The following is a 23,272-nucleotide window of genomic DNA, read 5'->3' on the forward strand; positions in this document are numbered from 1 at the left end:
GTGAGGTTGATTATTAATCTCTCCAAGGCCCCCATCCTGATTTCCCTTATGGCACCTATCGCTCATTTCCTTTTAAAATATACTTTAATTTGTTTCCTTGGTCACCACCTTTCTTCCCTACTAGAATGTAACCTCCAGTGGGCAAATTCTTTGTCTCGCTCCCATTGTATCCCCTGGCACATGGTGGGGAAACAACAGATGACTGTGGATACAGGACCTGACTTTTCCTTCCCGTTAGGAAAGCCTTCTTTCTTTCCTAGCTTGCAGATACATTGCTTTTTCTGTGTAAATGGATGTTGAATTTTGTCAAATACGTTTTGACATTTTTGGCAATGAACTTTGACCTATGGATAAGACTAATGACATCAGGAGACTCTTAACTGTATTAATTCTTGAATTTCTGGAACAGGCTCTTCTTGGTAGGCGTATATTATTCTTAAATAGATATTATATATATATTCTGGTCTGTAGTTTTGTTTTGTTTTTTCTTGGTTATTGATTCAGTTTTGTTATAGTTCTGCTCTCTGTCAGCCTCTGGTGTTACTCACTTCCTGAAGGAGGCTTCCAGCCATGAGATCAGCTCCCAAAAGAGACTTACAACCCCACAAGCAATACACGAAACTGCCTGTAACTCTCACTCTGGCAAAACTCTTTTATCATTTAAAATTCTTATTACTTAGAAGAGTAAACCTAGGTATCTAACTTAACTTTGCATGTTAACTTTGATTTCTAGTGAGATTGAATTTCTTGTCTCCACATTGATATATACCCTCGAGAATTTCCTGTCCATGTGATTTATCACTTGTTTCCTATTTGCATGTTCATCCTTTTCTTGATTTGTAGGAACTTTTTTGTATTAAGGACATTGACTTTCTCTGCTGTATCTATTTATGTGTTTCCCATTCTGTTGTTTTCCTTTTAATGGTGTTGATGGTAGATTTTAACAATTTTTAAAACCTGATTTTAAACTCTATTTCTCTATTTTTAAGGTACATTTCTTGCACTTCCTTGCATGTTTAAAAAGTCCAGACCAAACAACTAGTCACCTTTATTTACTGCTATTTACTATATGATTTCATTTATTTTACATTTGACTTTTTAATTGAGGGAGGTTTCTCCTTGTCCACAGACCACATCCAGGTTTCTCCTTGAACCTCAAAGCACACCAGACCCTGCTTCTGTAAGGTTTATAAGAGAAAATAAAGGAGTGCTGAGAGTGAGAAGATGGGGCAGGGCCAGTACAGGGATGCTGTCTCCTGAGGGATGCTGCAGGGTTTCCCTGGGGCTGGACAGAAGTTGAACACTCTCTGAGATCACCACATTCTTGTTCAGATGTGATGGACTGGGGTGAGGCCAGTGAGGTACCCAGGGCACAGAATTTAAGGAGGTGCATATTCTTGGGAGCAGACTTGCAATAGCTTTCATTTCTGCTCCTTGGGCTGTTACTTGTCCCCCTATACCCTCCCCCCATGCCCGGGGCAAGAGTAGCTCCCCAAAGAGGGTCACGGGCCCCTCCCCACCACCCCTCAGCTTGGAATTCTCCCTGGGTGCTGCATGACTCATGCTGTGAGGTGGCCTCGCTGTCTTCCTTGGCCTGCATGAGTTTCAGGAGAGGTGGGGTGGTGCCCTGACCACTGACCTTGGATAATCAGATGGTGTACATGTGAGATCTGATCTCTCACTTCCTGGTGTTGGTACAGGCATGGCTTTCTTCTCCTCCCCACACTCTATCATGGGGTGTCGCCGCCATTCTGCCCCCGACCCAGAGCCGTGGTCGGGGTCAAGTTGGGTCTGTAGTTTGTAAATGGCAAAGCTCTATACATATGTCCATGATTTCTATTATTGCTCCTGCAAATTAATATTGGCATCAACAGATTCATTTAACATCAGAGGCTGCGGCTGCTGGCGTGTTAGCTTCAAAGCTGTTAGAAGCATTGACACAGCAGAAAGGTCATTTGGGGACATGACAATCAAAAAGGAGTGAATTCTGCTTCCTTGGAGAGTTCCTGTCAATAGCAGAATCCTGTAAGTTTACAAATGAAAATCTAAATATTGAGAAACCCTAAGCCTCTGCCTGAAATAGGATTAAACATGAATATTTATGAGCTGATAGTCCCGTAATTCTGTCCTCAGATGTTTCCTTTGGTGACACATATAAGCCTGCTCTATGGACAGGAGCCAGAGCCCAGCCAGGGAGTGTGTCACTCACTCTGTGACCTAAATGAAGTCACTCACCCTCTCTGAGCCTGTCTCCTCAGCAGTAAATTGAAAGAGTAGTACTTATCTCACAGTGCTACTCTGCAAACTAAATAATACAGTGTATCCTGGGGAGCCTCGCATAGAGTCAGGCACACTGTAAGTGTGCAGAAAGTTGTAAGTGTCCTCCATGTGCTCTACCTTGCCTGGGATCGCTGTCATTTTTTCTTATCAGCATTTGAAGACATAGTGTTTTATTTTGTTTTTCCAATTTTTTTTAATGTGGTATAATACACATGACAAAATTTACCATCTTACTCATTTTTAAGTGCACACTTCATTGGTTAAATACATTGACAACGTTGTGCAACCACCACTACCACCCATCTCCAGAGCACTTTTCATCTTGTAAAATTGAAGCTTTGTGCCCATTAAATGATACCTGTGTTTTCCTGGATCCCCTCACCCCCAGGCAACTGCCATTCTCTTTCCTATCTCCATCAATCTGATTGCTCAATGTCCCTCATTTAAGTGCTGTCATTATTTGTCAATATTTGTCTTTTTGTGACTGGCTAAGAAAACTTAGCATAATGTCCTCGAAGTTCATCCATGTGGTAACTTGTGTCAGAATTTCCTTCCTTTTTAGGGCTGAATAATGACCTGTTACAGGTACATACCACAGTTTGTTTATCCATTCACTCATCAGTGGACACTTGAGTTGCTTCCACATGAATCTCAATGTTATTTTAATACACTATTGAGATGTCCTCTAAATGGAACTTAGGACCCATGATCAAAATTGAGCAAACTCTGTCTTCTTTTTACCAATTTCCAGAATTCCTCTTTCTCTCCAATCGAGAATTCCTATTTCCTGACCAGTGCTCTTGCTGGTCTGTCTGTAATTACCCTTCTTTGGTTGGGAACATAGCCAAGGTCTGGGGTGGCTTCTCATCTTCGAAGTTTGGACCCACTATTCCTTCCTTATATCTTAGATTCGTAGGGAAGTAAAGGACCTTTGAAGCTCCCAGTGCCAGGTCTCTCAGGTATCCACATCTTCTCCCCCAAAAGCCCGACAGCAAACTGCATCAAAATCTCAGGAGTAGGGAAGCCTGCCAAAAATGCTGATGCCCTGGCCACATTCTAGACAAACTTACTTGGAACCTCAGCCTCGACCACCCCCACCTGATCCTTCCAAGGTGATCCCAGTCTTCCTTTCCGGATCACCTAGGCAGGGGTAGGAAAACTCAGATCCAGCAACTTACCTGAACACAACTGTCAATGCATTCCTTGATGAAAAGACTGATTCCGGAACTTACTAGCCAGTGTGGCTGAGGTTGCTAACTCTCTTTTCCTTGAACTGGGGAGTAGGCTAGAATTTCAAGCACTGGACTTGGCAGTTTGGGGCTGGAAGACAACCCTGGGCACTAAAGCTGAGGCTTATTCATTAATTCAACATGTATTTATTGAGCATCTTCTCTGTGCCCTAGAAGCTAGGGCTACTGCCATGCATACAGCAGATATGGTCCCTGCTTGCATGCTGCTTAGAGGCTGGTTCAAGTGGCGCGTACTCGTCAGAGAGGCAAACAAATAAATGTGAAACTGCATATGTAAGATGGGTTGGGAATATTTGCTTCCCAGGTATCTTTAGGGGAGGATTTGACGTAGAGTGTCAATTGCGTTTTCTTAGTGTACTCTCTGTAGATGTGTAGATTGTAGTGGAAAAGTGGGAGAAGAAACTGTGTGAGACATTAAGACTGAGTTAACAGTTCTTAGAACCTGAGTCACAAAGAAAATGTTGGCCCATGGTGGTGTCTTTTTTATGTCCTCATTCCTTTCCTATCCAGTAGTGAAATGCTGTGCAGAGGGAATGGCATGGCCACTCGCCCAATGATGGAAGATGCAGAGCCAGCACCAGGTGAAGGGAGAAGCCTAGGGTCGCCCAAGTGCAAGATCAAGGGGACATGCATTCACTGAGATGGTGAAGGAATGACAGCAGGGCCAGATCTATGGGCCACTGTGTAGATAGCTGTTTTACCCTAAGAGTGATGGAGAATCACTGAAGGGCTTAAACCCTTTCCCACTAATTACAGGAGATGCATTTATTGAGTGCGTACTGTGTCCCAGGCACTGTTCTAAGGGCTTTAAGGTATTAGCTCAGCCTTTTCCTCATTCAGACCTCTGAGGTAGGGACTTCATTATCCCCATTTAACAGATGAGGAAATTGAGGCACCGAGACGCTAAGCAGCTTGTCCAAAGTCTCACAGCTAGTAGGTGGCAGAGCCCCCATCTTAACCCCTGCGGAAAGCCGTCTCCTGCTTTGGGAAGGGGTGAGCAGGGCTAGTATTGCTTGGGGGAAGAGCAGCAGAAACCCAGCCTCCTGAGGGCGTGTCCCATCCTCTGCCACGGACATGGTCAGGTGGGAGGTGTGGCACGCCTGTGAGCATGTGTGGCTCAAGAGGAAGACTTCACACCTGGCACAGGTGCCATCCTGTCACTGGCCTTTATCTGGAACTGGTGCCTGAAAATTCTGACAAAGCAGAGAAGTCCTTATCGGCACACAGCGGCTTCTTGGCCAGTGTCCCCCCGGGAATTACCTGGCAGTGAAGTGAAGGCGCTGGCATCCGGCTCTGCTTCCTGGACAAGCTGCGCTGCCTTGGGGAACACCAGGTGCCCGCTTGAATTAATAGGATTTGGAGTCTGCACTTGGGGGGAATCCGTGCCTCGTGGCGGGCAGGGTGCAGGACCTGGGATGGGGAAGAGTGGTCCCTGGGCACAGACTGAGGAGCAGACACAGAGGAGCTGCTGAGCTAGGGAGCCAGTATCTTTGGGCTGTTTGCTGAGGAAAGAGCAAGGAAAGGACTGAAGATCCAAATGAGGTGATTATTTAGAAGACATCTTTTCATCAGGGAAGTGTACTTTTAAGAAACCAAAGTCCATCAAAATAGTTCAGGTTGACTTTACAGACAGTCCTGGGCAGTGGATGAGAACAGATCTGGCATCATGGACGTGTAATTGGAAAGTCAGGCATCCAGCTTTCTCTTTCTCTCTCTTCTCCATTCTCTTTGCCTCCTGCCTCCTTTGGTCTGTGTGCCCCCTCCTCCTTTCTCTGCACACTGACTTTTCTCTGGGCTGGATTGTGGATTTCCCTGCCACCTGCTTCGGAGAGTATAGTTCTACAGCCTGCAGTGGGACAAACTCTGGCCCCCACCACCTCTGGGCCTTTGAGCTCCAACCCACCCTTTGGCCTCACACAGCCTCTATCCCCCGAGCTATCGAGGGCAGACGTGTCCACGGCACCATGGACTCCCTTGACTCAGAAAGAGCAACAATGATTCAGGGGATGGAGAGTAGCTTTTCACACACAGTTCAGGACAGAGAGGGTGTGGGACACCATTAACGTTCCTCAGGGGCACCCAGAATTAGAGACAGGTAGTGGACCCCCACTTCTAAGGCTCCCATGTGTGGTTGGAGCACTCTTAACGGTTCCTGATTCTTTCTCTGGAGGCAAAATCCAAGCCTCTGGATTTTTCGTTTCTGAAGGAAAGAGCCTGACCCAGAGAGGCAGTAACTGATGGAGGACTCCCCGGCCCTCACACAGGTTAGGCAGCCCGAGGCGTGACTGAGCGACTCACCTCATCACCCCACCTGAGGCTAACGATGAACCCAGCAATACAGTGATAAGATGAGAAACCAGGCCAAACATGGGCGTGTTTCTGTGTTTCTATTCAGAACACTTCGGAAAGTATTTCAGTTGCTGTTACTTTAACAAATGTCTTTCATTCAAATTTTGATCTCGTTCAATGAAGACGCTTTCATCCAAATCAGTGGAATGATTCTTTCCACCTCCCACATGACACACCCAGTGCCTTTTAGTCACATACTTTGTACCTGCAAAGGGAGGGGCCTAACTTCTGGACACCACCCCCCACACGGGAGGGAGCAATGTGTTGGACACCAGGTCAGCTTGATTCTTAACATCAGCGCCACATTTGGCACTACTAGGTGTGTTCCCACAAAACCTGCCTCATCTTGTCCACTCACGAATCTGTATTTTACAGGTGGGAACCCAAAGCTCGGGGCTATTACTACTGGTTCTAGACCATGCCTCCTTCTCCTCCTCCTCCTTCCTCTTCTCCTCCTTCCTCTTCTCCTCCTTCCTCTTCTCCTCCTTCCTCTTCTCCTTCTTCCTCTTCTCCTTCTTCGTCTTCTCCTCCTTCCTCTTCTCCTCCTTCCTCTTCTCCTTCTTCCTCTTCTCCTCCTTCCTCTTCTCCTCCTTCCTCTTCTCCTTCTTCGTCTTCTCCTCCTTCCTCTTCTCCTTCTTCGTCTTCTCCTCCTCTGCCACCTCCGCCACCGCCTCTGCCTCCGCCTCCTCCTCTGCCGCCTCCTCTACCTCCTCCTCCTCCTTCTCCTTCTTCCTCCTTCTTCCTTCTCCTTCCCCCTCCCCCTCTTCCCCCCTTCCTCCTCTTCTTCCTCGTCCTCCTCACATGTCCATTTATAATGTTGCATCAATTAATTTCTGGTATGCAGTATAATATTTCAGTTATACATATACATACATATATTCCTTTTCTCTAGGCCATGAATTCTTCACAAGGTTGCTGTCACCCCCCAAGAGGTGAAAATTTGTTCTTGGGATGGGGGTAGTGAGCCAAATCTTCTTCATATGGATATCCATAAAGTACATAAGGAGCTATGCAGATATGTGTAGAGTCCATACACAGCTATATGACATCCTTGTAGAATAAAATTTCATGGGGGAAGTTGTACGAGTTACACTTGACTGCTGAGCACTTGATCTGTGACGAGTCCAAATCAAGATGTGCGAGAAGTGGTAAGACACACACCAGATCTCAAACAGTGGGAAAACAAAGTGTGAAATATCTCATTAGTAATTGTGCATTGACCATATGTTGAAATAATAACATTGTGGATATCTTAGGTTAAAGAATATTTATTTTTAAAGGTAGTATCACCTGCTTCTTTTAAACTGCTTTTCAGTGTGGCTCTTAGGAAACATAAAATTGCAAATGTGGCTTACATTCTATTTCTAGAGGGCAGTGCTGCTCCAGGCAACCATCTGTTAAGAGGCAGCATCAGGGTTTGCACCCAGGTTTTCCGACTCCCTCCCAAGCTGGTTCATTATCCCACAGCTGCCTCCTGAGAGAAGATTTGCTTGCTGTGTGACCCTAGACAAGCCTCTTAACCTCTCCGAGTCTTTGTTGCCCCTGAGTGTTTGTAAATGGAAAAGCTCCCTCCAGCTGTGAAGTTCCATTCTGGACCCAGCTGAGGACCCAGGGTCACCATGGAATAGTAGGGTGTGGGCTCCCTAATGGCCTATCTCACCAGAAATGTTAGTTTCATAAATAGCAATGTCACCCGCTGTGTGTCTGCTTCTGGGGAAATGCCACATGGGGTGAGATGAGAAAAAGAGCTTCTCACCTGAGACCAGCAGAAGAGAGTGTAAGAATATGTGATCATTTGAACCAAAAAGGGAGAAAAACAAAAGCTTTCATCTCTTTTGGGAAGGTGGAAATAGAACAACAACAACAAAAAAAGACCTTCACGAAACCTTCTCTTAGTAATTGGGGCTAATAAAACATCTTACAAACGCTGTCCCGCTGGATTGAACTGACACTCAGATCTCCAATATGCCCACCCTCTTTCTCCTTTCCTAATGCCTAATTTAGAGATGGTGGGGAAGAAAATCAATTCTATTTTAATTTAACGAGAAAAATGCTGAATGAAAGGAAAGTATGATAGAGTGAAACTTCAGCCTTCAGCCCCCTGCTGACTCGCAACGTGCGATTATACGATCAATGGATTTCTCCTCAGAAAGGCTGCTCAAATCTGCTCCCACCATCACCTTCTGACAAGGAGACTGGAAGTTCCAAGCTGGGAGGAGAAACTCTCTGGGGTACTTGGAAAGTTCAGTCACCCCTAATCTCCCCCGATCTCTAAATTTACTTCCACCCCAGCTCTCCTTAACTTTGGCTTCCATGTCCCCAACTCTCTAACCAGGAGCTCTTCCTGTGCTTTCAGACTCCGGGGGTGTCCTCTCACTCCAGCTGATCTTCCAACCAACAGTTTTCCCACCAGAGAGTTCCTGGTCTCCCAGCCCCTGGAAGCCAGCCTGGCCACTCTTCATGATGCCAGCAGAGCACCGAGGTTAAGCGGGTTGGTTCTATATCCCCATTGCCTGAGTTCCAAGCCTGGCTCTGCCACTTACTAGCTGTGAGAATCCTGCAGAGTTGCTTTTTCTCCCTAAGGCTCACTCTCCTCATCTGTAACACAGGGATAATAGTGGTACTAGCCTCATAAAATTGTGGTGACTGAATGAGTAATTCAGGGACAGTGCTTGCCATGGATCCTGGCAGAGTTGAATGGAAGTGGGAAGCAGAGGGTTGAGATTTTGACTTCTGACCTGTGGTTTCACGGTTCCAGACTAGCCAGTCAAGGCAATGTAGCATGCATTTATTTTTCTTTCTTTTGGAAAATATTTCATTTAAAAATAATTTTAGGGTTACAGAAAAGTTGCAAAATAAGTGCATTTCCCATATATCCATCACCCAGTTTCCCCTAATGTTACCATCATATATAACAATAGTGAAATGATTGAAACCAGGAAACTAACATTGATGAATAAACTACAGTATGATAAATACTGCAATCCACAGACCTTATTTAAGTTTTACTTTGTTTTCCCACTGACGGCCTTTTTCCTAATCTAAGATTCAATCCAGGATCCTACATTGATTGCAGTTACTGTTATCATGCCTTTGTTTTCCCTAATCTGGAATGGCTTCTCAGTCTTCATTTGTCTTTTGTGACCTTGGCATCTTTGAAGAGTACTGGTTAGTCACTGTGTAGATTATCCTTTAATTCAGGTTATGCCTTTTTCTCAAAACCACAGAGCAAGTGAAATGCTGTCCCAGAGCCTCTTATCAGGAGGCACCTGACGTCCATATTTCTCTTTCCTGGAGTTGTTAACATTGATGACTTGGTTAAGAAGGTAGCAGGCATTTATTGAGCACCTGCTTTGTTTCCATTCGGGGATACGAAAGTAAATACAGTGGTATCCATGCTCTCAAGAAACCCTGAAGTCTAATGGACAACGGTGTTCTAGTTACTTCTGCCGCTCAACAGACCACCCCCAAATTTAGTGCCATAAAACCACAATCTTATCTTATGCTCACAGCTTCCATGGGTCAGGAATTTGGGAAAGCATTGCTCGTTTCAGCCCCACAACATCTCGGAGCTCAGCCGAGAAGACTCGAATGGCAGGAGTGACTAGACAGCTGAGAACTGGAATCTCCTGGAGACTCGCTCACTTAGCACTCTGGTGCCTGGACCGTGTGACTCAGAGACTGGGTTCAGCTGGGACTTTTGACCAGAGCAGGTACACATGTCCTCTTCATGTCCCCTGTGCTTCCTCACAGATGGCATCCCAGCGGGTTGCAGTTCTTACACAGCAGCTTAGATGCTGTGGACTTGAGTGACCCTGTGGACAGGTCAGAAGCCGCATTGCCTTTTATGACCCAGTCTCAGAAGCCACACAGCACCATTTCCTCCATACTCTATTGGTCAAAGTGATCATGAGTCCTCCTAGACTCAAGAGGGAGACATAAGTTCCACCTCTTATCAAGGAGTGCCCAAGATTGTGTTGGCATTTTTTAAATGCATAAAAAATGGGAAAGCGCTGAAGGGGCTTTCTACTTATACAGGTTTGGAAACTCAGACCTAAGGGGACAAGAGCTTCACCAACTTGGGCCTCATTAATGATTAATTGAGTACCAACTGTGTGCCAGACAGGCATGAACTCAGTGGCAGGGATGCTTGCCTAGTCTCTCTGTAGGGAGGCAGGCCCAGACAGACCCGCTGCAGAGCCCCGGGGCCTGAAGGTTGCAGGCACCCACAGCCGGTCATCTCCCTGGCAACTGATCACATGTGGACATGCACCGAGGGTTGAGAGTAAGGTGGCAGCTCAGGGTGGAAAATGCTGTACTTTGGCATTAGAATGACTTCATTTCAAACCCAGCTGTACCACATGCTGAGTTTGTTACATTTTCATTCTTAATCCTCATTTATTTGGCAAACCTCATTGACTTCTACTCTATGCCAAGCTGAGGGTTGGCTGTTATAGCAATGAATAAATAGAGTCCAGTCCTTGCCCTCATTGAAGGATTTCCCCCAGGCTGTCTCTGCCAGAAGGACTATTGGAGGGGTTGCAAGGTTCCAGGGAGCAGGGTCAAGGGATTATTCAACATCCCTCACGTCTCCATGGCCAAAGCCAACTGGAGAATTGGTCACGCAACTTAGCAACCTAACCAGGTTAAACTCAGCAGAACAGAAATCAGCAGAGTGTGAAGTTGGAAGGCAAGCCGCCTACATTTAGAAACCCAAGAAATATTGCAAGGCAGACTAAAAGCAATTGGGAATATCACTAGACAGACTCATTAAGCAAAAAGATTTCTGTGAAAGTAATAAAATCATAGCACCCAGGACACCCCAGCATGAGATTAAAAGCTGAAAGGAGGTTTAAGCCTCATATTATTAAGCTACATTATGACAGTTTAGGAAGAAAAAGCTTAGAGCCGTCAGAGTTGATAGTGGCCCTGTTATGGGAATCTGATGGCATCTTTGAAATTCAGAGCAATTTGAAAGAGTGAAGCTGCCAGAATATCCCTGTCCATTGTCCATCCCCTCAGCAGAGAATCTCCAGATTCAACATGTGGGGCAGAGGGTGGGAGAAGAGGAGACTGAGAAGTAGCCCGGTGGGGAGGACTGGACTTGGACGGACTGAGATGCTAACAGAGAGATCGTGTATTGACAGAAAGACGCTTACCTGAAGTCTGTCTGGTTGCTGAGGAGCAGGGTGTTGATTTGGGGAAGAGAGCGGGGCATACTTGGTATGCGCTCAATACGCATTAATTCTTGTCATTATCACCTACTGGCCAACCTTGCGGTTTTGGTTGCTGGGTGGTGAATACTAATGACCTGGATCAGCTGGAGTCTGAGCTTGCTTTCTCCTAGTGTGAGGTCCCAGAGCCACAAGGAAACCAGCTGGAGTTGGAGAGCAGGGTATTGATTGGAAGTCAGCAGAAGCCGTGTTGGGCAAACAAGCTGCTTCTCTTCTGCAATGCCTCTTTGATCCCTGGCAACTGAGGGAGTCCACACAAGACAGGAACAAGCTCCCTGCAGTGCAGCAACAGGACTGTCATGCCTGGCAGATCGCGGGCAGCGTTCCCTGTGCTGGCAGCACCTGGGAGGTCACACAGCCCAGGCAGACACTGGCACTGCAAGCTGCCCACAGCCTGGGCCTCTGACCTGGGAGCTCAGCTCTGGGAACCAGAAGAGCCTGGCAGGGCCTTCCCTGGGGTGTGCTGCCCCATCCGATTGTTAGGAGAGCACTTTGGCCGGTGAGGTTACAAAATGTACCCTAGTCACTCAACTCTTGGTCAGTGGTAGATCTGGATCTCAGCAAGGTTCTGCGAGGCTAAAATCCAGTGGTCTTCCCTCTCCGCCTCTTCTTCTTCCTGAATGTCAGCCACATCAGCAGGATCAGGCTGGGGGACATTCAGAGAGCTTCCCCCAGTAGTTTCCTTAAAAGGCTCTTCCCCGTCAGGCCTGGTGCCATGTGTGGGCTCTGCCTTATTCCTGCATCTCCAGCCAGATCTCAACAGCTCTCAGATTTGCCCCCTTCTCTCCATCTCCTCAGCTTCCAGTCTGAACCAGGCCTTCTGGGTCACCTGTCACCTGGAGAAGAGCCAGCCCTCTAAAGAGGCCCTGTTCCTCCAGCCAGTTCCATCCTCCATCCCCTCGCCAGAGCATATGCCTCTCCATAGTCAACTTGCATGAGAATTACCTGGAGAACTTGTGAAGATGCAGATTCCTGGTCCCAGCCCCAGATACTTCCAGCAGGAGGTCTCTGAATCCGCCTCTTACACAAGCTCCCAGCTGGTGCTGGTGCTGTTCTGTCGACAGACCACAATTTCAGTAACACTTCTCTTTAGTATAGGTACATTGCGGAACCCCTCCCCTTTAGTGACTCCATACTGCCCGCAAGATAAAATCCAAGCACCTGAATATTCACATAAAGGCTCCCATGACCTGACCCCAACACAGGGCTGCCACATACTGCTGTGCGGATTGTGCATTATACCACCAAGGGGATGAAATCCACTAAGCGTAGTGGATGCTGTGCGCTGAGATACCTCCTGTATCTGTCAGGAGGACCAAGACCAGACATAACGAAAGGCTTTTTCCTTTTTTCTCATAAAGGCACTTTCAGCTCACTGAAGTGTAGGGGACTGGGTTTGAGGGGGTCAGCCTCTGCCTAGAGAAATGCCTTTCTCCAGTTTGCACAAAAGCGCTCATAAGCCAGTAGCCATCCTGGCCAAGAGCATCTGTCTGGGCATCCCCTCTTCCTTCGCTCTCCTGTCTCCCGTCATTCCCTCCCACTTCTCTCCCGCCTCCTTCACCTGGTTAATACCTTCATGCTCTTGGAGTAGACTTCCGGACCCCCTTTCCCTTCCTTCAAAGCAGCAGTCTAGATGCGCCTTTACAACTCATCCCTGTGGCTGGGCCTGTCTCCCTCCATGGACTGCACATTGATGAAGGCTCTCCAGTTCTAGCATGAGGCCAAGTCAAGAGCTCACTAAATTTTTGTTGTAGACGCTGTTCTGCCATCACAGAGACCTCACAGGTGCCAGCACCCAGCATGCCACATTTTGTGGTGGTTTCTTAAGCTTTTTATTTTGAGATAATTCTAAATTTACAGAAATAGTTGCAAAAATAATACAGAGAGTTCTGTACCCTTCACATAGCTTCCCCGAATGTTAACATCTCACCAGCCAATGGCATATTTATCAAAACTGAGAATTCACATCTGTGCATTAATAATGACTGAACTCTAGACTTTTTTTTTTTCCAGATTCCCCACGTGTTTCCCCAGGTGTCCGCTTCTCTCTTCTAGGTTCCCACATAGCATTTAAAGGTCGGGTCTCCATATTCTCCTCTGATCTGTGACAGTTTCTTGGTCTTTCTTTGTCTTTCTGACCTGGACAGTTTTTTGAGTGCTGACCAGTGCTCAGCTGGGTTGGTCTGATATTCTTCATTAATGGACTGAGGTTCTGGGGAAGAAGACCAAGGAGGGTATGTACCCTTCTCATCACATACCGGGGGCCCTTGATCTCAGTATGACTTATCATTGGCCATGTTTAACTTGATCACTTGGTTAAGCTGGCATCTGCCAGATCTCTCCCCTTTAAAGCTACTCTTCCCCCTTTTCATAGTGAGTCACTGGTTCCAGCCCAGACTCAAGGAGAGGGAAATTTGGCTCCACCTTCTGGGAGGAGGGGTATTAAAGAACTTGTGGTCTTATTAAATTTGGTGAGAGATAAGGCTATGCAAGCATCCCGTGTCCTTAGTTTCACTAACCAACTTTAGCTCCATCAGTGAGTCCTGCCTTCAGCAGTTATCACTGTGATATTGCAATGGTAAGTTTCCAGTTCCTTCCAGCATGCCATTCTCGGACACCTTCCCTTGGCATGTGCCACATTTCACAGTTCTTCTGCTTACTCCCCTTCATGCTGTAGGGCTCAGCTCCAGCATTCTCAGCCCTGGCCGCCCAAATGAATCTCCCGGTGAACTTTAAAAACGTACTGATGCCCAGGCCTTTGCAGCCAAAGCATTCGATTCAGTGAGTCTGGGGTGGGTGCAGGCACTGGTACTTTCTAAAAGGCCCCCAGGGCACATGCTCTGGAGTCTGGGCTGAGGACCACTAGCCTAGTCCAGGGCTCTTGCAGCTTCTCCGGGAGGCCTTCTTCACTCTCTCTGGGAGATCTGTGTTCCCAGAGGCCTTGGTTTCCTGCATATCCATCAATGCCTCTGTTGGTCCCCAGGGTCTTCTTCACCGGTGTTTCTCAAGAGCTCAGAACAGAGTCCAGCACAGAATGGGTTCTGGGTGAGCATCTGTTGATGGAGAGATTGATTCAATTTCAATGGAAGCAAAAGCAGTAGCTGTCTGTGCACAAAAGTGGCAAGTCCCTGCACTGCCTCCTGGCTCAACAGTGTTAGAGACCTGGGAACAGCAGCACACATGTTGGTCTTAATCATTTTCCTGCTGTTATTCTAGTCCTCAGCTCTCTAGGAAAAACAAGGGCCCCAAGGCCAAGAAGTTACTGGCGTGTACATTGCAGCCATCTGCACACTCACACGGTTCTTCAGAAGGAATGTGTTCATATTTTATCTCTAAGTTGTCAGCAAACCAAAGAGTCAACGGTACACGTCTAACAAGAGGAGATCACCTTGAACTGGCCTCCTTTTGTATGTTTGCCTTGCAAGTCACAAAGATGGCAAAGACCATGCTATAAACACTTTCTTAGTAGGTCAAACAAAGGGACAAAATATTTTAACCAACTGTTTTGAGTTTAAAAAAAAAAAAGCATTTAACACTTTGTTCATTGAACTGACCGTGTTAGTCTTGTTTTACCTGTAGCCTTATTAAAACTACTATCTTGAGACCTCCAGAGTGTGGACTGGAAATCATTTGGAGAAAGTCAGGAGCAGATAGGATGGATAACTTAGGGTGCTAAACTCCCCCTTCCACAAACAGCTTAGGATCAAGACACCACATGTATAGTAGCAAGAGGGGAGGGCACTCAGCTATAGAGGATGCTTCTGGAGCTTCAAGCTGTAGGTGGGCAGCTTGACCCAGTTTACACTATCAACACTGACAACGGGTGCTATTTGGGTTTCTTTAATATGGGGTCATCGGTTTGGGCATGAGCTCTTTGAACAGCCCTCTGGTCCTTCCAGGGCACCCCTGTGTTTTCACAGACTTATCCAAGGTCTTGCTGCATCTTGGGACCCACCATGGTGAAGCCAAGGCAGCAGAGAACACCTCACAAGTGGTGGGTTCCCATCTGTCCTTCCAGCAAACTGCCTGATTGCATGCAGAGCTGTCCTTGCCCTGGCTCACACTTTGACTGTGTCACCTCTCCTGAAGAAAAGGAATAACCATAAAGAACCCACACCAATTTTTTGAGGATGAAATGAGATGATTTTTATGGGAGGCCCCTTCCATGGTGCCTGGCACATGGTGAGTAATCCAAGTGGTGTTTCTGTCACAACTGCATCTTCTGACCACCCGCTGCTGAGTCCTGGCCACATCCCTCAGCTCTACTGTATCTCGTATCTTCCCTTAACCACCATCCACTATCTCATACTTGGGACCAGAAGCTTGTTAGCTGCTCTATCAGAAAACGGGACCTCTGTGGTCCAACCCCATACCTGGCCTGTGCCTGGAGCTCAACCTGGGTCAAGCTAAGTACCCTCAAGAAACAAGTAGGTCCTTCTTAATGAGCTCTTTGAGGGAAATCATTTTCCTCTCTTCTCCCTGCCTCGCTTGCCTGCTTTTCGTCAGCCCACAGTAGAAGGGCTGCCTGTCCTTCCCAAGTTGTCCTCTGGTCCATGGCAGCTGGAGCCTTGATGCAAAGGCTAAAGTCACTCATGGACTCCCTGGATCCTTACTCCTGAGCAAAGGGGCTGCCTTCCAGGAGTAAAGAAGCTGTGAGTCATTCTGCAACATAAGTCAAAATAGCAACTGGAATTAGAGGATTATTTCACCCTTGAAGAAACTAAGGCTCCAGGAGTTTAAGCAGATTGCTCAGGCCCCACACATCTGGTTGGATCGTTCATTTATTCATGCAAGGGGAAGAAATGTGGAATGAAAAACAGATAAGATCTTGCCTGTTGGAGCTTAAAGTCTAGTCCAGGGCTCAGTGGACTCTTCTATACAGGGCCAGAGAGTAAGTATCTTCGACTGTGTGGGCCACAGGGTCGCTGTCACACTGCTGAGTTCTGCCATTGGAGTGAGTCACAGCTGCAGACAATACAGAAAGGATGGTTTGGCTGTGTTGCAATAAAGTTTTATTTACAAAAACAGATGCTGGGCCAGATTTGGCTTTCAGACTTGACTTTATCCGCTTCTGAGCTGATGGAAAAGGGACTCATCAATGGAGTAAGTGCATGATGAAATGTAAAATTAACGATTCAAAGGAGAGCCGTGTGACTCTCGGAACATGAAACAGGAGGACCTGGGAGTCAGGGGAGGTGCTCGTGAAGTGTGTGATTTTACATGAGATCTAAGGGGGAGGAGTCACTAACCAGGTGAAGGGGAGAATGGGGAAGGAAAAAAGTGTCTAAACTGACAGAATAGCTGGCGCAACAGCCCTGTGGCAAAAGGGACCAGGGCTTGTTCTGGGCACCGAAGGAAAGCCTGGAATGCAAGGCGGAAAAGCAGGAGAGGCCAGCTCATGCTGTGAGCTGCGGGAGACCACTGGGTAAGAATGTGGTCTTAATCCTGAAAACTACAGAAAACCATTGCTCTTTTGATTCTAAGGGGCGATGTGACTGCATTCTCGTCAGGAGGTGCTCACTCTGGCTTCTGGCTGGGGATCCCACTGAGAGCGACCAGAAGAGACTAGGGTGGCCACGGGGGCTTTGTTGCAGCCAGAGCCCCATCCCTGGAGCCCAGGGCTGCTGTCAGCTCAGTGCTCTTTCCCCCACTACCTTCCTATTTTACGCTTGCTCTTCTAACACGGCTTCCTCTGTCTCCACTTCCAGATGGCGAATCACGTTGCGGTATGTATGTTATAGTCCCAGCTCCATCCCATTCAGTTTTTCTCACCTTCCTTCTTTCTTTCCCCAGCCTGATCCCCCACTAACTTCATAAAACTTGCAAGTTAAATTTTTCAAAGACTGTTTCTGACAAAGCAGTGGGAATTAGATTTGGCGAAGCCCTTCATAAAAAATTGAAGACGCGCTATATTAACATACATTGATTTATTCATAGTGTTTCATTACAAGTAAGTGAGGACCCTGTAATACCAGGAAAGGTTAGGAGAGCAGGGGAACGCGGTATATTATACTGACAGCTTGGTGGAAATTGAGTTGCTTTTGGATTGAATTTGGAGCGCAGAAAAGGAATTGGCTAGTAAATAAGGCATGAGTTTTACCACCCAGTGTCTGTATATCAATGCAGTTGCCACCAGCCAAGGCAGAGGACAGGGGCGGAATTTCAAAAGGATGCATTTCACTGGTGGCCTGGGCTTAGCAGCCATAGACAGAGCTCTCCGAACATCTCCCTTCTTCTGCCGCTGGGAAAACCTGGAATCCAGCTGCACAGCTGTCCTGTTTGCTCACCACTCTCCAGTCAATAGGCTCAGTTCTCCCGAGCCTTTTCCCATCCCAGGTCTTCTCCCGGTTAGTTCCCTCTGCCTAGAACCTGGACTGCTCCTTCCTCTGCTCGGACCCCGTATCATTCTCAGGTATTAGTTCATTTCTCCCCTGAGATACCTCCCTGAGCACATGGTCTTATTTTGGCCTTTCTCAGATGCAAAGTCTGAGACAAGGATTCGAATACAAGCAGCTCACTAAGAAGTGTGGGAAACACTAGGGAGTGGAGACGAGAAAGGAAGGTAGCCAGCGATGGGTGTGTTTTCCAGCCAGCTGACTCTAGAGGTGAGTGGAGTGGCGTCCCTCAGAGAAATCCCCTGGGATGCTGCAGGGCTATCCTGAGAGAGGAGCCTGGGGAATGGATATTTCAACTGCCATCAGTCCAGTCTCTGGGGGTGAGAATTACCAGCGCTTCCTGTGAGCACCCTTGGAAAAAGCCCTCAAAGAGAGGCAGCTGTTTGCAGTGCTCACCTCTGAGCAGGGCTGGAGTAGGCAGGGTGACCAGAGGGACCGCTGTGCCCAGGCCCACCAGGGACCTGCGGGATGGGGGCCCCCGCCAGCTCTGCTTGCAAAGTGCCCAGATTCTTCACTTCTGCACATTCTCCTCCTGGGCTCGCTCTGTTCCAGGCAAAGTTGGGCCTCTTTCCTTGACGTGTGGCATCAATTGCTGTATTGCTCCTGCTTCCTACAGGAGAGACAAGTTACTTCTTCCTCCAGAATGTTTGGTGCCCTAGCTGGAAACAGCAAACTGCTAATTTTTGAAGTAAAGTTGGTGTGTTCCCTTTTCTGCCTGGGTTTGGCCTTCCTGTCAATCATGGGGCATGTTTGACAGAAGATAAAGTGATGCAAGGTGCCGGGGTAATTGACTTACCTCGTTCTAGAGCAAAAGACCGTTGAGGACAGGGCCTCACTTGTGTTCTTTTGCTCGGACCTGGTTACGCTCCGTGCAGGTCTGAGAACACAGGAGTATGTGGGACATGTTGGCGAAGGAGCAAAGAAAGGAGTGAATGCATGAATGTTTTGCTCAGTTAATGAGCTGTGTCTTCAGGCCATGCAGGGTGGTTTGGAGTAAAGAACTCAGGTTTCAGAGCCCAGCACATCTGGGTTTAGTCTCACATCAGTGATAGAACAGCGAATAACCGTGAGAACGCGTGGTCTGCAGCTGCACGTGGTAGATGCGTGAATCTCACAAACATAACGTTGAGTGAGAAAAGCCAGCAGTAAAGCGTGCCCCCTGGATGACTCCACTTATGCAAAGTTCAAACCAGGCAAAGCCTGTCTGTCTGTTAGAAGTCAGGATAGAGGGTATCCTTGCAGGGGGAGGCGGGAAAGGATTGAACGGGGGCATGAGGGGAAAATCTTGGGTCTGGTAATGTTGTGTCTCTTGATCGGGTGCTGGTTATATGGCCATGTCCTTAGTAAAAATTCATCCAGCAGTATAGTTTTCGGTATGTACATTATACTCTAATAAAACACTTTTAAAAGAACAAACTAGATAAAACAAGTAAACAAAAAATCCTGAGTTTGCCTCTTTAACAACTGTATAGCTTAGAAATAGGTACTCAGAGTGTGGTCCATGGGGACCAGTGCCAGGATGCCAGCTCTCTTGTTACTTTCACAGCAGGGCGAGTGCAGGCGTTGAGAGTGAGCACCCAGGAAACCTTTTAGTGCCTTGGCATTGCTGTGACACCCACATGCGTGATCAGTGGATGTACCTCCTTGCACGTCATGCAGGACAGTTTGGTTATTGCCAGACTCCCATGAGGGGTCAAGGGCAATGTGGTCTTTCGAACATTGTGAGTCTGCAGGGAATTGAGAAATGGAAAACTGGTTCTCACCATACATATTTTGAAAAGCACTGATTTAATGCAAATTGTTGAGCCCCAGTTTCTCCATTATTAAAATGAGAATAAATATTCTTTTTGGTGTTTTTTGAGGTGGGTAGTAGAATAAATATTCTGATGTCCCCAAGGTCTGGGGGAAGGCAAGATAACGTACGAGAAAGCACCGGACCAGCACCGTGTGGAGTGGGGGACACGTGGGCTGCATTTGTAACCAGCCTTCGAGATAGTTCTTATCAGGATGCTATACTTGGACACTGCCCTGCAGCCTCACGGTCCAGTGCAGTGGCCACTAGCCACACAGGGTCAATGTGCTATTGAAATGCGGCTAGTCCGAATGGTGATGCACCATTAGGGTAAAATACATACTCGATTTCTAAGACCTAATATGAATAATAGAGTATAAAATATCTCATTACATTTTTCATGTTGATTGCAGGTTGAAATGATAATATTTTGCATATATGGGCTCAACAAAAGATTATTAAAATTAATTTTACTTTATGTTCTTACTTTTTTGTCCTTTTAATGTGACTACTAGGAAATTGAAAATTGTGTGTGTGGCTTAAATTATATTTTTGTTGGGCTGCAGTGCTCCTGAGCATCAGCTGTGGAGAGTTCGGAGGCTGGGACCATCTGTAAGGGGGGCGGTAACAGCCGAGTTTGCTGACCGAGCTCACGTGCCTTCTCCTTTCCTTCCCTGATCTTCCTCCAGATGAGCTCCCCACCTGCTTCCTGGGTGAGGCACTGATGTGTTTGTTTGCTGACTTCTTGTAGATCAACTACAAGGCCGTTGGCTCACTGGACCCGAGTGCCGACCTCTCCAGCCAGAGGGGGAAAGTGTTCAAGCTGCGGAATGAAACCCACCACCTCTTCGTGGGTCTGTACCCCGGGACCACCTACTCCTTCACCATCAAGGCTAGCACAGCCAAGGGCTTTGGGCCGCCTGTCACCACCAGAATCGCCACCAAAATTTCAGGTATCTGTCTCAGAAAGGGGAAAGGGAGAAAGTTGGTGGTGTTGGTGGGTTTTTTCATTCCTGATGTTTGTGGGAGTGAAAGAGGGCAGAGTCAACTGTCACCATGTGGTTTTGGAGCAAGGAAGATGCTGAGGTCCCTAGTGGGTCCCTGTTGTCTCATGAAGAAAACCTCATCCATGAACTTCCTAATGTATAAAAAAATATGTCAATTAGACTAGGCCAGAGGGAATGCCGAGTGATTCACCAAATAATTTACCTACCACACAGTGGCATTAAATAGTACATTTCCCCATACAAATCAGTTTGTAAAAATGTGATTTATTTTCAGGAGTATTCCTTTTGGCAGTGCAGGACACAGCGCAGGTTCTCATGAAATGTCTGACGAATGAAGGAACAAATTAGTGAATGGCTGTTACAGGGCCATTGTGGTCCAAGATGTCACCTGCCATCAGCAGTAGGGCCCCCTCCCCCCCCCACCGACAGCATCAAAGCAGAATTTCACAATGTACGTTTTTTCGAAATACCCTTGCCATTCTGGTCTGCATCCATACATGTTTTGCATAGATACAGACCCATGGTGTTTTTTGCAGCTTACTGTTTCCCTGTATCCTTAAACCATAAGCATCTTCCATGTTTTGCCACGTTGCTTTCATTATAATGCTCTGTCAAGTGGATGGACATAATTTAATTAAACATTCCCCAGTGGTTGGATATATTTGGTGCTTCTGTGTTTTTATAAAATAACGCTTCAATAAACATGTTACAGAATAAAGTTTAATTTGTTGACTTGGATTATGACTTTAGGATTAAATTCCAGAAATTGAAATACTGAATAAAAAGAATGTGGGTTTAACAGTTCTTAATACAAACGGCTAAATTACCTTACTAAGGGATCGGATTTAGTCGCACTCCTATCAGAAGGGAGGGTTTCTTGGAAAAAAAAAAAAAGATACGAGGAACTAGTTCATCACTGTTGTAATTTGCATTTTAAATGTGTTTAAGGTTGACTCTGCATTCGCCTCTTTAAGGACTTGTATTTCCTGCACGTATCTGTGTATTTGGTATGGAACTTTTCGACTCATGAGCGTTACTGGCTACATCATTGCCACCCTTGCCCAGACTCTTCTGTACCTTGAAGGCAGGCTGGAACCTACGGGCAGGTTGGAAGTCTCAGGTCCTCTTCTGCAGAAAGTCTGGGATGGCATGTGACTCTCATCCACCCCTTTCTCAATCATCTAGGTGTCTTTACGGGTAGCATCTAGGGGAGGGGATGAGCAGGGTCTGGGACCTGTGCTAAGCTCCCTCCTCTCTCTGTTCTCTGTCCAGCGCCTTCAATGCCTGAATATGACACAGACACCCCGCTGAATGAGACAGACACGACCATCACGGTGATGCTGAAACCCGCCCAGTCTCGGGGAGCCCCCGTCAGGTGAGGAGGGTCTCAACCCGGACTTTGCTGTTTTCCTTCTCTGCACATGCGTGTCTCCCACTGAGTCACGTCACTGGCAAGGCCTGTGGGCAAGACTTCCTGGAGGAAAAGGATCAGCAGCCCCAAGACCAGTTCAGAGGGGCCACTGAGCCAAGAGCCCTCCCTCCCTACCATGGGACCCCGGGACTGGTTGAGAGGGAACATGTTGATGGGGACCTGAAGAGGGCTGAGAGAGACCTTTCTGAAACACACCTATAATAAACTTACTTAGTGGGGTTGGGGGACAGAAACCCAGTATCCTGGCAAGATCACCTCTCCATGACTGACTGCCATTAACAGACAGGTGGACAGATTCACTGAGTTCTGAAAACAACCTGCTAGAGATTATGAAGGGGTTACGACCTCAGTTTATGGTCCAGTTTATGGCCTTGGTGTCCCACAGGAGACTTGAAGTTAGTCATACTGCTGATTTTAATAAGAGACTGCGGGAGTCCAGGAGTGTATTTATGGCCCAGGCAGGGAAAGCTTCTCAGTGGCTCACCTAACCCCGTGCAAGTCCACAGGCTCTTGGTGATCAGGAAGGCAGGCATCTCTTTTAAACAGGCTACACTTTGCACGAGGGCAGTAGCTCCTATGTTGACAGCTGGCTTTTGCTCAGAGCTCAAGCAACTATAGGCCCTGGAAACCAAGCAGAGTGGTGGGTGGAACAGTTTTCAAACTGGCTCAGTTCAGTTCAACAAACACGCATGGAGTATCTTCCCTGTCAGGAATGGAGCAGGGCACAGGGGATGAAAATGATTAATTTATTCATTCACTCAACAAACATTTATTGAGCACGGAGTCAGGCTCCATTTAAGCGTCTGGAACACACTAGTGAACTAGCTGGGAATAACTCACACTCTAAAGAAGTCCAGTTCTAGTTAGGAGGACAGAGAATTGAAAACATAATCCCAATACGGTGCATGCTTATGGAGATGTGCGTAGGCCAGTATGAGAGCTCCAAGGAGAGAATTCACAGAGGAGGTGACATTGAGCTGTATCTCTTGTATGTTATAACATATACGAGATTTCACCAGAGTGGTAAGAGGGCCTGGCACGGGCAAAGGCATGGAGGAAAGAGGCAGCTGGCTGTCTTGAGGAGCAACCAGGAGTGCTTACATTTGCTTTTGCATAAAGGTCAAGGCAGGAGCCACGTTTGAGAGGCTCAGCCTTGCCTGAGGGGCCTCGGGGAGCCCCTGAATAGCCACATGCAGTGTCTCTTTTATGATCCTAGAAACTGGGAGACCAACCAGGAAGAAGGCTATCAAGATGGTCTCATCACCTATTTTCCAATGTGGGGTTTGACTCTACCCAGAAATTACAGGCAGTGGAGCAGATGGAATCACCTGCCAGCAATTTGGCTTTTCCCATTTATTCTGTAGATTTTGAACGATGTTCTATCCTAAGTCAGGTGGGTCTTCAGGCCTTCAGACAGGTGTGTGTAGTGTGTGTGGGCACCTGAACCAAGAACTTTTGCCGTATATTCTACACGTAGGTTGTTCCAGGACTGTCCTACCTGTGGTGATAGTGGCTCTTACGTCAAATAGAGTC

General features: G+C 47.1%; 1 protein-coding gene across 8 annotated transcripts in view; it reads left to right on the top strand.

Annotated features, from left to right (window-relative positions):
* Window positions 1–23,272, top strand: part of PTPRT (protein tyrosine phosphatase receptor type T) — a 939,599-nt gene that overhangs the window by 678,856 nt on the left and 237,471 nt on the right. For all 8 annotated transcript variants that reach the window (XM_031433788.2, XM_031433792.2, XM_064475672.1 and 5 more), the window contains 2 exons: window positions 20,052–20,253; window positions 21,580–21,682. In XM_031433788.2, coding sequence (XP_031289648.2) covers window positions 20,052–20,253; window positions 21,580–21,682 — 305 coding nt within the window. The remainder of the gene's footprint in view (window positions 1–20,051; window positions 20,254–21,579; window positions 21,683–23,272) is intronic.

This window comes from Camelus dromedarius, chromosome 18 (assembly GCF_036321535.1).
Source record: "Camelus dromedarius isolate mCamDro1 chromosome 18, mCamDro1.pat, whole genome shotgun sequence".
In the NCBI taxonomy this organism is placed as follows: Eukaryota; Metazoa; Chordata; class Mammalia; order Artiodactyla; family Camelidae; genus Camelus; species Camelus dromedarius.